This window comes from Danio rerio, chromosome 12, assembly GCF_052040795.2.
Source record: "Danio rerio strain M-AB ecotype USA chromosome 12, GRCz13ab, whole genome shotgun sequence".
NCBI classification, from domain to species: domain Eukaryota; kingdom Metazoa; phylum Chordata; class Actinopteri; order Cypriniformes; family Danionidae; genus Danio; species Danio rerio.
Window position 1 is genome coordinate 6,995,001 of NC_141032.1, and position 17,406 is coordinate 7,012,406.

Sequence of the window (17,406 nt, forward strand, 5' to 3'; positions counted from 1 at the left end):
AAATACAAAATTTCCCTTTTTTTTCTCGATATCCTGCAGCCCTTATAAGCTGCTAATTGGCAGTTTGTTTACTAAAAGACTTGGTTAATGGTTTGTTAATAGCATGAATTGTGACTTGAAATAAAGTGGTACCAAAGAAAAGTACTAATAGCATGAAAATAGCTATTAGTCCATTTGATGAATCAAATTGATTTTAAATTAGACTTGTCACTTAGTCCAGTTCCACAGACTCAATTACATCTGCTACTATTTTTTGGTATACCAAATGAAGATATTAACCTTCAAACATTAACAGATTTTATTTACGAGCCTCTATACTCATTCCAAATGAACACCATGAACACAGTACTTTGGCCTTGTGAGATTGACATGTGTGTGTGTGTGTGTGTGTGTGTGTGTGTGTGTCTCTGCAGAGAAGACATCAGGACGGCTAATGTCATCGCTGCTGAAGCAGTTACCTGCCTCGTCATCGACAGAGAGTGAGTTTTTCTGTCTTCTTATTCAACTCAAGTTTATTTGTATAGCACTTTCCAAGAATAGAGTGGAGAAACTATGACGTCATATTTTAGGCTAATCGGCTGCTAGCATAAAACTGGTTCCCTCGATAAAATCCCAATAAGATTTTGCCATAAGCTTTTTGAAGATTGCAAATAATAAGCTCTGTGTTCAAACACAGTTTATTACACTTACACGTTTTGTCCAGCTGGATAATCCTCACACGAAAATTCAACTTTGAGCACTTTTGGATCTTAAATGCAAACGCAAGAACTGACAAGCTAACATTAGGCTATAAACAGACTACAGTGCCCTCAGGGCGCTCGTCTGTGACATCAGCCCCAATCAAACTTATTTTTAGAAATAATGTCCATGACAAAGAGTTAATCTATCTGTTTAATATATTAGAATCCACGCTATATATTAATATTATAAACAAATAAATACGCAAATACACATAGACCTATGTGCCTTTTGGATTGTTTTTACGTGGGGATATGCATCTGTTTTGCTTTATGTATAAATGTGCCAACATAGAACTATCATAAGACATATTTAAATAAGTGTATCGCTCGCGTGCACAAAGCCTGCTTACCTTAACAGATGACAGAAATGAGGCGTGAGGAACAAGTCTATCAAATGCCCTTTAAGTTCCATAATGGATAGAGAACAACATTCAGTATTCTTTTTATGTCACGAAGTACAGCGAAAATCAGCCTATACAGTCACATATGCTATACATTTTATAGAGGAGAGTAAATATTGCAGTTATGACAGAGTTAAATGTGTTCAGATGAAGAAAAAAACGACGAAAAATCCCCTTGATCACGTTAAAATGACAGTTAACATGCATGTATTTTTACACATTTATTCACACGTTTGCATTACTGAGAGCAAGACAGAGACAGACTGCATGGGTAAGCAGTATCTTCATAATATCGTTTAATTTAATTAAATGATCAACAAATTAATCTGTCTCGACTGCCTTTACGAGGGAAGGAATTACCTACACACAATATGAAATCCCAATTAGAAAAATACTACAAACTATAAAATACTGTTCACGAAAATACTTAAATAACAGACAAATCCAAATGTCCAACGCAAGCGAGCTGCGCTCCAGATCAGCTTGATGACGTATAATGTCTACGACACCGCCTGTAGTCCCATTTAGCAACTTGATAGCAACCGTCTTTTTAAAGATGCATAACCGATTTAAAAAATCAAGAGTGAGATGTAACTGATGTGTTTCATGTTGTAGAACAAAACGTGAAAGTATCTTGAATTTGTGTTAGCCACGAACCTTATTTAAGCGATTTTACTGAAATCCCATTTTAAAAACCCATTGACTTTGGGAGGAGGGAACCGGAACTGCTAAAATGTTAACTCGCCTCCGGGTTTTTGCATACAATTTGACATCATAGTTCTTCCACTCTAAAGCACTTTACAAAAGGGTCACGTTATAATTATAGTATTACAATCAAAATCAGAAAATGTATTAGTTACCATAACTTCTTTAGTTGCTAATTACTTTAATTAACTAGTAACTAATAGCTTTTAACAGTTAAAGTTATTATATATGAAACTAGTTAGCCTGCAGTTATACAGCATAGGTGATGTCTATGTGAACATGTTCAATGAAGTGTATAAAGTGTATGTGTTGTCCTGAAGTCGCATCTTTTCGCAGGTCTCGCAGTTCATATGTGTGCAGATGCTGTGAAATACGATTAGTCTTATCTTCTCCACCGTGAGTCCACTAATTGACCGCTGCTAATTTCTAATGACCTCTCACGACTTTCACTGCGGCAAGTTTATGCTAGTTCATGCCTGAGAGCAAAATCTTCTAGTTACCATCCTTAAACAGCAGACTGTCAGAAAACACGCTCTGTGCTGGTTTGAGTGGCACAGCGTGTGGCGACACAGTCAGCGGGACACACAAACCTCTCGTCCCTGCAGACATCCAGAGTTTCCTTCCATTTGAGGAAGAGATCAAATAAGTGCAGACTGACTTTGACTTTCTCTGCTGGAAATCAGCAGTTATCTCAATCCTGTCAGTTTGAGGGTTTACACTAATGCTTATTAAAATACTCTAGTTATTGTAATAATGTAATATTCTGCCTGACCTGTGATCAGTGGGGATTGTAACTATACTGAGTCCTGCAGTCGAATCCCTGTAGTCAATATTTCAGCAGCTTGGCATGTAGCAGTATTTTTGTGTTGTTCGTTTTCTCCGTTGGGATTTTAGAGAAATGTTTTACAGTAGTTTTGAGCAGAGGGGAGATGCTGTCACTGCACTCCAATGCTTTCATTAGGTGTTTGCTCAGAGACTGGAAAAGCGTGATGCTTTGTATTTGTGGGCTGCCCATTATATAGCAGTTTTCTTCCTGATTTAGTAAGGTATTATAAGTATTTTACACAAAATTTTCAACTTATCCAACTTAAAAACTGGTTCAGTTGCTATTGTAAGTAACTATTTGCATGTGTCATGCTTAAGCGTAAAATCTGAAGCTAAATAGAACTTAACTAAAAAGTTAAACGTGTCAAGTGCAACTAATTTGATCATACGAAATGATTTTAATCAAAATATGCAATGGGGTATACGCCGAGCTAATGTGTTTCCCATACTGATAAACTTCCAGTGATCTGTTAGTGTTTTTTTTATTTTATTTTATATGGTTCCTTTTGCAGCATCGATGTTGTAATGTAATTAAAATACAATCAGTTAAACAGACTTTGGCATTAATTTAAATGCTCAAGCGTAAAACAAGACAAAAAGCCGTTTGCTCACATGCTCCCATCAGAATCGGCAGGCTAGTGCAAAAGCTCCATTAAATATACTGGGGTAAAATAAATGCTCATATTATAAAGACAAGGTTAGGGAAAAAATCAATTTTATTCAGTGCTTCTTGTACAATCTGAGACCCACTTTATATCGGATATCACTCGGCCAGTGGAGATAGCTGATTTTTAAAGAAAACAGACCTTAAACGTGCCGATTTTGCATTGGCATACAATTCACCAGAAACGATTAACCCAGGTTACTGGCAAATTAAAAGTCCTATTAGCATGCTTGGGCTTATACCCTATTAAAATATTAGTTGGTTAAACTGAGTGAATGGAAAATATACTGACATACAGTTAAAGGCAAAAATATTAGCCCTCCTGTAAAATATTTATTAGATGGCAACTACAATTAGGCATTAGCCTGTATAAGATTCTGACGATATATGATAACCTTGGATATAAAAATCACGGCTTCACGGTATAGAGAATACTGCTCTAAAATGTATTCTATTTAAATGTCTGGGTAAAAAACAAAACCTTTTTTCCCTTTGTACACAATATATTTTAATTTGGGAAACATTTAAAATATTTTGGAGCAGCAAACATGTCAGGCTAAATAATTCTAATCAATTCTGCTGTCTTCATTTGTTTCAAAAACACAAGTTTATTTACAATATAAAACGGCATTTTTTTAATATATCTGAGGTACTTTTGTCTTAAAAAAAAAAGAAACAAAGGAAATAAAAAAGTCTTACTCATACCTCAGGAACGGTATTACAGAAAATTTTGACGGTTTTAAAACCTTGACGTTTAAAAAAATAATAATAATAATAATTATGCGTACGATAACAGCGATGTGATCAGTAAATTGATTTTAATAGGCTAAACCTTTTATTTTACTTTCAATTTTCTAATGTTTGTTATGTATACTATCATTTGAAGCTAATTTCCTCTCCATCTTTGTAACGGTTGTTCAGGGCGAATCCAGTACTTTTATTTCCCAATGTTGACAGGTATAGTTTAATCACTTGCTTTTCTGACACACATAGCCTACTCTAATGCACAGTAAGCTGATCTAATTTCTAATTTAAATAAGTAAATTCAATTCATATATTCAAAATACAAGTTAATGTTTAAATTTTAAAGATATACAAATAAGTCATACATACATGCAACATATATTTGACAAAATTGATCAAAAATAATTTATATATGAATATGATGATATATAGCCTATATTTATGAGGTCCAAGGAACATTTCCAGGTTTTGATGAACAGGCTACTTTATGATAATACTTTACATTTAAGTGCAGCAGTTTTCTTTTCACTTTTAAGTACATTGCCATTTTTAATTAACTTTCAAAAGCACATTTTAATTTAAATGTTGAGGTTTTATTTATCTTTTTTTTTATCAGCACAGCAGTGTTAATGTTCAAACAACTTATAATGTTTAAAGTGTCTGACAATAATAAATATTCATAATAATAAGGCCTGCTACACTACTGTATTTCAATACCAGTAATGGCCATGGTGGTACTTGGGGAGAGAAAAAATTTGAGGTGGTACTTGATGAAAAAAGTTTGAGAACCACTGGTGTAAGGGATGGTCAACAGTTTAATTAAAGATGTATTTACAGAAATTAATTATAGATGTAATTACAGGCAGTTGCTTCATCAGTCATGTACAATGTAAAAACATGTATTTGCACAATAAGTACATTGTAACAAATGATTAATTTCAGTGTAACTACATATTAGTTAAGGCCACTTAATATAAAGTAGAACCGACCATTTTTTTGCCATAATTTTGCCTTTAAATTAAGAATTTTGCAGAATCGCAACATTTTTTGTTGATTTTGCATTGGATTCAAAAATTGCGAAAAACTAGGGAGTCTGAAAAATAACACATGCCACACTAGATGCACATACTGATGTGCATTCAACATTGTGCAGTTGAGCAGGCTTGACAAACCAACTGTAGAAACACTCTTCTTTCTGTATATAAAATAACCTCCCTCTCCTTACTCTAGCACTTCATTCTCTAAACCAGGGGCGTCCAAACTCAGTCCTGGAGAGTCGGTGTCTTGGAGAGTTTAGCTCCAACCCTAATCAAACACACTGGAACCACTTAATCAAGCTCTTACTAGATGTACTAGAAACTTCCTGGCAGGTGTGTTAAAGCGAGTTGAAACTAAACTCAGCAGGACACTGGCCCTCCAGGACCGAGTTTGGACATCCCTGCTCAAAACCATAACAGTTCCTTTGTATAATTAGCACTTCTAGCATCTATTGCTTCTTCTTGTTGAATCGCTTAATGCTGCTTCTATTGAAAGTCGCTTTGGACAAAAGCATCTGCTGAATGACTAAACGTAACTGCTAACCTATGCAACTTGTCCTTTAAGATTAGTGTCAAACAATTAAATAGCGTATATCTCAGTGAAGTAGTATGTGATGGCAGGAATATAAGCACACGTGTGACATTGGGTGCAAACTGTTACAACAGCTCTGCTACTAATTCTGGGGCTTGCCTTGAGGCCGTGCTAAGAATACATGATGAAATGGGTCAACAGTGCAGTGATATAAAGTCTTTCACACTTTTAAATGTCCATCAAATCATCATTATGGCTCGGGTTACTGGAGTCCTGCCTGACCTTAGCCGCCAACACACAAACGACTGCATAAATCACAGCCGGATCAAACAAAACGATGCCATTAAGTTTTAAAGGGTGCCATTCATCCTACATTTCAGCTCTTAACCTGGAATTTTTTTTTCCTCTTTTAGATTCGATGTTTCATCTGAGTTCTAATAAAAATGTGAGATAATGTGCAAATTGTCTGGCGGATGAGTCACATCCTGAAGCCCAGCAGCTGCAGTAATAAACACTATTACTGGATGCAGATCTCTGATCTGTAACAACAACCACATTCAAATATTTATCTGATTTAATTAGAGGAGGAGGAAAAATAAGAGCTGAACTATCATCTTTAACAGTGGTCAACTATGACAGTAGATGCCAGATGGTTTACTTTAAGGAAGGAGATCATACAAACAGTGACTATGTTTACATGGACATCAGTGATCAAAGTATTTGCCCTAATCTGAATAAGACAAGAATATGATGAAGCTGTTTATATGAGTTACTTTTTAAATGCTTCTTTCAAGATCCTGTTTTACATATTATAGCACACAGTTTGATTAACCCAGGTGTCCAAAGTCGGTCCTGGAGGGCCGATGTCCTGCATATTTTAGTTCCAACCCCAATTAAACACACCTGAACCAGCTGACCAAGCTCTTTCAAGGTATACTAAAAACTTCCGAGGAGGTGTGTTGAAGGAAGTTAAAGCTAAAAAATGCAGGACAACGGCCCTCCAGGACCAAGTTTGGACACCCCTGGATTAACCCTTGTGCACTGTTCAAAAATGGACTTCCCTTTTGTTATGTTAGGGATGAAAACATGCACTGAATTAAACTGCTGTAAACATGCATCAGTTAATTTATTTAATTTTATTTTTTGCATAAATCTGTTAATCATCCTCAGTCCTGATAAAAACAACTAAATGTTTAGCTCTTTAATTGCCAAATTCATAAATGACGTCACTGATTTGGTGAAATAAAACACAAAATGACATGTTTTCAATATAAAAGGTATTTGAGGACTTGATTTTTTCTACCTTTTATCAAAGTCTTGGACATGTGAATGATTAGTAATACGGATGTCCCAATCAGGTTTTTTGCCCTCATTTGATTGAGTATCTCTTCCGATACCGAAACCTGATCTGATACTTCTATAATAAATAAAAAACAGAATGAATAAGAGCGAAGAAACAGTCCCAGGTGGGAGTCAATCCATTGTGTGGTAAGCCTTAGAAGACATGGGAGCTACGGGCGAACTCCAGATGTCTGTATTGAATGAAACATGCGGCACATCTTATAACAGGACAAGTAGGTCGGCACCAGTGGTGTTGTGGTTAGTGTGTCAACACATGCACACCGGTGTTCACGGCGACCCGAGTTCGATTCCGCTTCGTGGTCCAATGCCGACCCTTCCCCTCTCTGCTCCCCATGCTTTCCTGGTAATTCTCTCTACTGTCCTATCGAATAAAGGTAAAAACCCCTAAAAAATATTATAACAGGACAAGTAGTTTGTCAGAAGTCTTCTTATAAAGGGCTGGCAAAGCTTTCTCTGTGAAATAGTAGCGAGACGGCATTTCAAATTGAGGTTCAACGTTTGTTTTTGAGGCTTCTTATCAGATTGATTGTGTTAAATGTTGTCTTTTCTCTTCTACCTCCTGCAATGCCAAGATTGCATATCACACAATGCTGGCAATGTAGTCGACATCAACTTTTTGTGTGGAGTCAAAAAGGTCTAACTCTGTGCCACCGCATTATATATATATATATATATAGTACTCGTCAGAAGGTAACGTCCGATTCTGATTGAGTCTAAAATCGTGTGTTCCGGCACGATTTCTGATCATGTGATCGGATCTAGACATCGCTAATAAGTAACAACATCGGCTTTGATGCATTCCTAGATTTTTATTTTTTCTTCCTAATTTACTGTTTGTGGCTGTTTTTGCCCCATTGACTTCCATTATAACCACATTCGATGGTGCATAAACACACAGTCTTCGTTTTTGTTTACTCCATGTAGTTCTGTGAGCTAAGATGCATATTTTGATTTTCTCAGTAGCATCAAGGTAAGTGCGCTCACACACTCGCAGACACACATACATACATTTGAATTTGTTGTACTCCATTTATAATCCAGAAATTAAATGGGTTATCTAAAATTATCTAAAGGGTTAATGGTGACAACTGATGATCAACAGTAAAAATTACACAGTTGAACTCTTCCCAAGGGGGAAAACCACCAACAATCAAAAATGTATGATTATGTGGTGTCATGGTTTTGTAAAAAAAAATGTGGTTATAATGAAAGTCAATGGGGCAAAAACAGCTGCCAACAGAAAATTATGGAGAAAAAAAAATTAAATCAATCAAAAGCAATGCATTCAAAGGCAATGTTGTTTGACATGTCCAAGACTTTGATAAAAATCCAGTCCACAATTACTTTTTATATTGAAAATGTGTCATTTTGTGTATTTTATAATTTATTTTGTCATTTTTTGTCAAATTTATTTTTGTCATTTTGGGTATTTTATTACTCCTATAATTTTCTAAACAAATTAGTAGTTTTGATCAGGGCTGAGGTTTATTTATGCAAAAAAAAAAAAAAAAAAAGTTATCAGATGCATGTTTACAGCAGTTTAATTCAGTGGATGTTTTCATCTCTAACATAACAAAAGGGTAGTTAATTTGAACAGTGCACAAGGGTTAAAGGTTAATAAAAAAATTGCATTACTTGTAAGTAACTTATGGAATGATGAATAGTTTGCCATGGTCTTGTATTAAAACTCATTTCTTTTTATTGGCGATTAATAATAAACACATTTTCTGTGTGTCAGTTACTAACCTCTAAATCAAACACTATTTATTTCTGCATAAACTACCAAAACATTGAAACCAAAATCACTTTTTACAGTATATCAATCTCAAAGCATATTGTATACTGTTGATAATTAGTTTAAGCAAACCAGTCAGAAACCATAATGTTATAACACTAAATGCTTATTACATGTTATTTTTCATGTGATACATGGTCTTCCTAGCATGTTTCATCAGTTATATTGAAGTCTCTTGGCAATGTGCGCTTTACGTAAGTGACATAGTAACATTAAAAACAAAACATCAAACAAAAAGTCTTGTACTTTGTTTCCCCCCGTTTTTGATTTTGTGCACAGAATTATAATTAATATATTAATAATTGCCTTGAAAAAGGGTTTATAAAACTGTGTTTTGCAGAGATTAGACTCAAAGGCTTTAGCAAACTGCTGCTTTTATAATTATTCTTTTGTAAATATTCATTTAAAAGCTTTCATTTTTCAGCAGAATGTAGATAACATAGTTATTCTGCATAATTAATTTTGATTTTGAAATATATCTTAGATTTTTTTTTTTTTTTTTTTTTAAGGCAGGGAGTCCTGCTGTTTGGCAATTGCTTATGTCTTCAAACCTAAAGGCATAAAGTAGTCGAAACCCAAAATACTGTACTTCAGCATTTTTCTTTTTGCCCTCATCATTTATCTGTGCAACAATTGAACTGCATATTGTGGGAATATTATTTTACGCTTCCTCGTTCCAGACCTTAAAAGAACTAGTTTTGTGTGGCAGATGTTTTAAATGCAACTTTTTAGTAACTATTGCTTAACATTTATTTATTTATTTTCTTGTCAGCTTAGTCCCTTTATTAATCCGGGGTCGCCACAGCGGAATGAACCGCCAACTTATCCAGCACATTTTTATGCATCGGATGCCCTTCCAGCCGCAACCCATCTCTGGGAAACATCCACGGACACATTCACACACACTCATACACTACGGACAATTTAGCCTACCCAATTCACCTCTACCACGTCTTTGACTGTGGGGGAAACCGGAGCACCCGGAGAAAACCCATGCGAATGCAGGGCAAACATCCAAACTCCTATTGCTTAACATATATATTGAAAATGATTCAAATTCTTAGAAATTGAAACTAATAAATAAATAATAGAAAATAAAAATAAATTTAGATACATTTTACAAACAAAACTCTTTATGGCTAAAATCACATTGCAAAAAGTTCATGATTTCGAATAATTGATTCATGTTGTTCCAGCACAAATAGATTAGGTTTATTTATTTATTTTTGGACAAATTTAAGTGGATTGAACAAAATAATTGCATTCAAGTCCCAGATGATCCAGTTGGCATTTCTGTCCTGGTGCTCCAGTTTTCCCTACAGTCCAAACACACGCGCTATAGGTGAATTGGGTAAACTAAATTGGTCAGAGTATCAGTGTGTGTGAGTGTGAATGGGTGTTTCCCAGTACTGGGCTGCGGCTGGAGGGCATCCGCTGTGAAAAACATATGCAGTAATAGTTGGTGGTTCATTCTGCTATGGTGACCTCTAATAAGTCAGAAACTAGGTCGAAGAAAAATGTATGTTTTTTTTAATGAAATATTTCACTCAACTTTCTAGCAACGCTCTCTTTTTCTTCCTCTGTATTTCTTTATCGCATCATTCCTTATGTAATCGAATAATCAGATATTCATTCTCATTAAGTGTCTTGGCCTTGTCCTTTTTTTAACTTCCATATTTTTTTTCTTTACAGAATGGATGAGGGTAATCACTCGCATCTTTTTTTTATATATATATTTGCAGATCCTTCAAACACTTGATTGGAGGTCTTGACGACGTCTCAAACAAAGGCTATGATGATGCTGGCGCCAAAGCAAAGTAAGTCCAACACTCGACATCTTTTGATGATATTATCAGACTGTATGGAGCCATATACATGAAACTGATTCTTTGTGATTCAGTCAAGGATGGTGCATTCATAAAATCAAGCTTGTACAGTGTTTCATTCCCCCTCCCCCTTATTTTCTACACTCTAAAACCTACAACAACAAAGTATAGAGAATCAAGACACAAAGTAAACCCTCTGCCTTCATTAATAACACTTTTGTCTGCTCTGTGAATTCATCTCTCCTGTAATAAGTTCAGCCTGAATGATGAAAGTCCACAGGCAGAAATTAATTGGTCTTTGTCTATTTTTTATTTGATTTGCATGTCTGGTCATGACTTCGACCTCCTTGTGGCTATAATTATCTCAGCTAGACAGGTTTTCAGGAATGAAGAACAAAATATGAACAAATGCGTTATAGTTCTCACCATATCTAGAGACACGTCCAGATTGCACAAACTGTCTACCCATGATGGATTTCAAAATAACACAGATTATTATTAGAAACGATGCTATCAAAAGTGCAAAATGTAGGGCTAAGTCAGCTGAGAACTTATAGTGCTGTGTTTCGAAACAGAAAATGAAAATACTCTGAAGCAGCAGCTAATTTAGTCGTTTCTACAACTTAAATAATTCCCAACTTCCTGCGGCGTGAACATGATGGGCTTTGATGTATACAGTCTTACAGATCAGTACAGGTTGTTTAGCTCTTTTGTCAGAATTTGAATGATTGAGTATATCATGATTAAGGTAATGACTAGATGATGTTTGAACAAGCCATGTCAGTGACTTGCATTTTAAGCTAAGCAACATGCCAAAGCAACATGGAAACCTGCAGTGATCCAAGTGTGCCCTCTTGTGGCTACATTAGATATACATGTCCAGTTCAAACATCGCAAATTAGTATTCTCTTGACAGTGTAGAATACTGTTTGGTTTTAATTATATGTTCACTGTTTTTAAATTGCTGTAGACTGATAAACCTAGTTCAACAAGGCATGGAGTGTTATGTTGCACTAAAATGAATTAGTGTTCTATTTTACAAGGTTTGTGCCCAGTACAGCGGCCTGAAGAAGTATAATTATATGCAAGTAACTTGCAGATACTGTATGAGGGGGTGGTTTCAATATGCATGCAATTATATAGCTGCATGTTGTTGAGTGCAAGCTGTAAATAGATGTGATAATAGATGCGTGTTTAATGAAGAGAGTGCTTGTTAAAAGGCCAGACATGAGCACGAGTTGAGGCTGAAGTGCTGAATTATCAAACACAAATTAACCAGTAGCTGTAGTCTGTCTTTTTTTTTTTTTACTTTAGTTGTATTTACGGATTAATTCATCAACAAACAAACAAACAAACAAACAAAAATACTATCGTCATTTACTCATCTATGTATTTTTCCAATCCTTATGACTTCCCAACCCAAAAAGTGACATTTTGAGACCTGGTTTGTTTTGGTTAAATTCGATTTGAACTGATTTTTTTCCAGTACACAGTGAACAGTACTAGTATATCACTGACAAATGATGTGGATTAAATACTGAGCTGATAACCATTTCCCCTGATATTTTAGTTTTTAGTAGCTGAATCACCATTGTTCTCTGATCAGTCAAATGGGTATGTTGCACTGTGACAAGATACTCTATACAGCACAAAATAATAGCACTGAATGATGTTATAAATGCCTAACATCCATTATTTTTGACTGGAGGCTTGTGTTAAATTATTTACACATTACCATTTTGGAACATATGGTTGCTTATTTTTAAAGAGCCCCTATTATGCATTTAAAAAGGTCATATTTTGGTTTTGAGGGTCTATTACAACAGGCTGATGTGCATGGAAGGTCAAAAAATACTTTCATTGTCTCATTTATTTTTACCTAATTCTCCCATCGACTCCCATATGATTCGTTCAGCAATTTATTTGTCTCCAAACCCCTCCTTAGGGCAATGCTAATCTGCGCTGATTGGTCCGATGACCCAGTCTATTGCGATTGTTCGACTGCATTCAGCGCGAGACAGAGAAAAACACCCACCACGACTTATCAACAATTTTAAGTAGTCAAATTGCAGATTGTATGTGTGAGCCCAACACAGGAGCGCATTAAAGCAATGCAGTTTAACACCAGCATATTGCTGTATTCGCAACCATGACACACATTCAGTATTAATCCACACAGTGGCAAAAGCTGAACTATTTTACAACTTGACCACAGCAAGAGTGTAGGAACAGCTGACGCTGGCAATGACAAACGGCAGTGGAACGCGAGTTCACAAACACATTTAAATCTGTAAGGAAAGTGGCACGCGTCATGTTTTCAACGTGGTTTTAGACGCGATATAAGAATATAAAGAGTTAAGCAGATACAGTAAAAGCCACGTAGAGCAGTTACGAGTAACAAAACACAATTTAATACACATTTTAAAAGCTAAAGAAAACAGGGAGGCAACCATTTTAATCGCACTTAAGTTACTTACACTTGTGAAATGGAGGAAGAAACTGATCCATGAACTGTGTACTGTAAAGTTCATGTCAAGCTCTGACAGCCCCATACATCAAAAGTCTTTTCTGATCCATCCTTCAACAAACGGCCGAGGAATCCCCCATTGTAAGCATGTGGATTGCTGAAGCACTTGTCAGAAAAATGACGGGAACACAGCAGAACACTGGGGCTTATAATGTTGAGGTTTTTTTTGCAAAAATAAACTTGAACCACTGACTCTTCACAGCCTCATCCTTGGGTAGGGAAAATAACCCTAACTTTCCCTCACACTTCAGAGCACAGCGTCTTTGAGATATGATTCAACTGGGATCTGCTACAGTGTTTGTGGGCGGGTATTTCAATTTTCCCGGGTCTGTGCGTCCAACAAATGTTCTATTTCAAGTTCTGTATGAACGTCACACCCACACGGTTAAAGATTCATTACCATAACGATTTATTTGAACCACTAAGAGTCAACTCTTTTATCGATTAATCAATAGTTTTAAGCACGGTGCACTTTCAGAGTTAAGCCTTAGCTGGATATTTCACCTCACGTAAAGTTGTGCTACACAATGCATGGAAGGTCATTTTCAAAAACCCAATGTTTAAATCACAAAAAAAAAACTTAAATGAAACTGAATTCTAAGAGTTAATTTGATTATCTTGATACTATTTCTACTTTTATTTTTGTATATTTTACAAATCAAAACTTGCAAAACTGATACAGAATTTTATTAATCGAGAACTGATGCATAAGGGGTCCTGAACAAGCACCTATATATAAGTTGAAAGTGTTCTAAGAAAGGCAAGACATGTCTAGAACCACTAAATAATTTGTTGTGCATATGTAAGTATTAAAGTGACCCAACTGAATGAGAACTGATAGGATAAACAATTGTTTGTTCAGTGTATAAGCTCTGAAAACGTCTTTGGTTATTTACTCCCTGTTCTGTGTGGGAATTGAACAATCATTTTTGGCATTTGAGGTGGGTTTGCTAACAAGGACATGTCCTCTAGCATATCTTTCGAACCCAGGGGAGTGTGACTAGCTGGTCTCTGTAACATTTACCAATCTTTTATACCTGTCACGACCAAATTGGTCACAGTGTAACCCCTCACTTTCTACTCTGAGTGAGATTCAAAGCAGTCTTTCCAAACTGGCTGGCAGGCACACTTTGCGAGCCTCATGCATTCTTTAGAAGCCAGAGTTGTGATGTGTACCTATTTACTATTAGTAGCTGGCCTTGTTACATTCACTACCCTAAACCTCGCTCTCATTTGGGTCACAGAACCAATGTAACCCTTCCAGTTATGTATACCCACGACCTCACTGCGAGTGGGATTAAAGTCAGAAATTCCAGCATGGCAGACAGGCACACTAACAAGAATGCAAATAACTGCAGACTCCAGCTCATCTTCTGGGGCTTGGAGAGTAAAGTTTACCTGCTCCACTCTTACTAGCTAGCTTCTGTTTCACTCACTCACTAAAACCTCACTTCTTCTGGGTCACGACACCAATGTCACCCTTCCAGTTATGCTCGCCCGCTCTGAGTGGGATTTGAACTTGAATTTTGTGCATGAGAGACAGGCACACTAACAAGAACACTAGGACCGCAGCCTCTAATGCACCTCTTGATGCCAGGGAAGTGAGGTTTACCTAACAGCTCTTACAAGCTGGCCTCCGTTACACTAAGTATCCTGACCCTTGCTGTCTTCCAGTTCACCAATGTAACCTGTCCTGTTCCCCTTGATCCAAATCTGAGTGGGATTCAAATCAGCATTTTCTGCATCACAGACAGGCACACTAACAAGATCCCTAAAGACTACGTAACCCCTTCTGGTCACTTAATCATGAGCAGGAGTTGAACTAGCATTTTGGCATTAGAGACAATGGCTGTTTCTTAGTATGCTTTTTTAAGTGATCTTGCGTGCTTGTGTTCATGTAGCATCATCATCAACCGCCAAATTTCAGTTACAATACTCAAGAACGAAAGGCATATAACAGAACCCAGATGCTTTCTTGATATCGAGGATGCATCAATGAAGACTTGAGCACAGTACTCACTTTAAAAGTCCCATAAGCCATTGTAAGGCTTTTTCATTCATTTGTAAGGCTTTTGTGCATGTCATATATATACTGAAAATAAATAAAAATCTTAAATGGTTTAACGAATGATATAATAGTTAATGATTTCACGTTAAATTGTGTGAAGGTCATGTGACCCTCAGGATAAATGCAGCATATCATTCCTCACAGGATGTGTTCTCTGTTCTCGCGAGATCGTTCTTCCGAAGTAACTTGGCAAGACTGCTCTCTACGAGAACACAAGTCGATTCTCTACCTTCTTGCAATTGAGAAACAGCCAAGCACACCAACAACGACAATAAAAAGACACACCACCTAAGCACATGGTAGTGATGCTTACTCGCACAACTCTTGCTAGCTGGCCTATGTCCCTTCTATTCCCTCGGCCTTAGTCACAGGATATGGAACTTCACTGGTTGTCTTCGCTTTTCTCAGAGTGAGACTCAACTCTGCATTTTCCGCATGAAATGCAGGTCCACTAACAAAGACACTTAAGACTGCCGCTTCCAGCTTCACCATTTGGAGCCAGAGGAGTTATGGTTTACCCACAAAGCTCTAACTTCCTGGTCTCCATTACACTGATGCTCCTTAACTCAATCCCATGCACGTCACAGCAACAGTCACTCTTTTGATTCTAATCACCACATTCGGAACAAGGTTTTGACTGTTGTTTTGGGTATGGAAGATAGACACACTAACACTTGAAACCTTGATAGATTATTCACACAACTGTAACTGGCCTGCTTTACACTCATTGTTGGTATCCTGCAGAGATTAATTCCAACCTTAATTAGACATACCTGAACCAGCTAATGAAGCTCTTTCTAGGTATTTGATTAGGGTTAGAGTTGAACTCTGTTGGACTAAGCTCACCTATTACTACCCTAATTGTTACTTCTCTCCCGGTCACAGCACCAGTGTAACCCTAGCACTTCTAAGTGCTCTGCTCCAAGTAGGATTCAAACTGGTACTTCCAGCATGAGAGGCAGGCACGTTAACAGAGACACTTAAGATTGTAACCTCTTGAAGCCAGGAGAAAGAGGTTTACTTATACAGCTTCCAGCATCCAGGTCTTGGTACTAGTGTATCCCTTATGCTTCTACTTGCCTTGTGGGATGTGAACTAAAGCCAACAAGTATTCGACAGAATCAGCATGCTTGCTGTCCCTCCATCCTCCCAAGATCTAAAGTTGAGGGAAGGAGGAGGCTGAAATTGGCAAACAATTAGCATTATGTGTGGTGCTAAGGCATGATGAAAGGAAATGAGGACGCACAAAAAAGGATTGACTTTTTTCATCAAGTACAACCTCAGAAAAAAATTGTCTCTCCGAGTACCACCAAAATTAGCAGTATTGAAATACAGTAGCGTAGTAGGCCCAGTAAAGCAGCTGCACAGTAAAAAAAAAACCTGGCAGATTACCTCAGAAATATTGGCTATATGTCATATATGGCATATTGTATACATACATTTTGATAAATTTTGAAATGTGTGTAGCATGTACATGACATTTCATTCCTCCGCGTACCACTAGATGAAAGCCTGCGTACCACTAGTGGTACACGTACCACAGTTTAAGAACCACTGCTGTAGGGTAAAGAGCTAGTGTGACTCTTTAGACCAAGTGAGTGAGGTTTAGTCACAGAGCTTCTGATACACTACATATATATACTGCTGATATACTGCTGTGATATAGACGAAACACATCACAGCACTACCTATTTCCAGTAGAAGTGTAGTAGGGATCATAAGTGTCTAATAGTGACATAGAACATAGGTTGCCTTCTGATTCCCACACTGACATTAAACAGGACTCTGATGTTGAAAAAGGTGACCGAGGTCAGTGAATCCAGGAGTCATCTCAAAGGAAGGATGGCACAGTGTAGCACCTATAGTGACCTTCTGCAAACATAATCACTGTACGCTGGCCTTGTTGCCATGGTGGTGTGTGTATTCAGCACCTCATTAGAGCGTCAGGTGTCTCGAGTGCTGAATGCAGCTATGAAGTTGTGTTAATGAAATGCACTGAGCTCACAATAGCAAGTGTCTAAACAGCCTCTATCACCAAAGAGGATTACATTACATTCATTAGTTACTAGGATACTGGACTTTGGATTAATGTGCTTGTGTGCAAGTGTGTTTCATATATGGAGATTGCTTTCTTAATGACTTTAATCTTGGATTTGGTAGGGCTTGATATGTATCACATC

The 17,406-nt window shown here is 36.9% G+C and overlaps 1 protein-coding gene and 1 long non-coding RNA gene across 10 annotated transcripts in view; one reads left to right on the forward strand and one right to left on the reverse strand.

Moving 5' to 3' along the window:
* LOC147834386 (uncharacterized) overlaps nt 1-17,406 on the reverse strand; it is a 310,219-nt gene that overhangs the window by 227,704 nt on the left and 65,109 nt on the right. The gene's annotated exons all lie outside the window — the stretch shown is intronic.
* The window catches only part of prkg1b (protein kinase cGMP-dependent 1b), a 263,744-nt gene that overhangs the window by 218,869 nt on the left and 27,469 nt on the right, over nt 1-17,406 (forward strand). For all 4 annotated transcript variants that reach the window (XR_015503247.1, XM_087274556.1, NM_001441604.1 and 1 more), the window contains 2 exon segments: nt 414-479; nt 10,548-10,622. Coding sequence is in view for 3 of the 4 variants with exons in the window: in XM_087274556.1 (XP_087130682.1) it covers nt 414-479; nt 10,548-10,622 (141 nt within the window). In the remaining variant the exon portion in view is untranslated.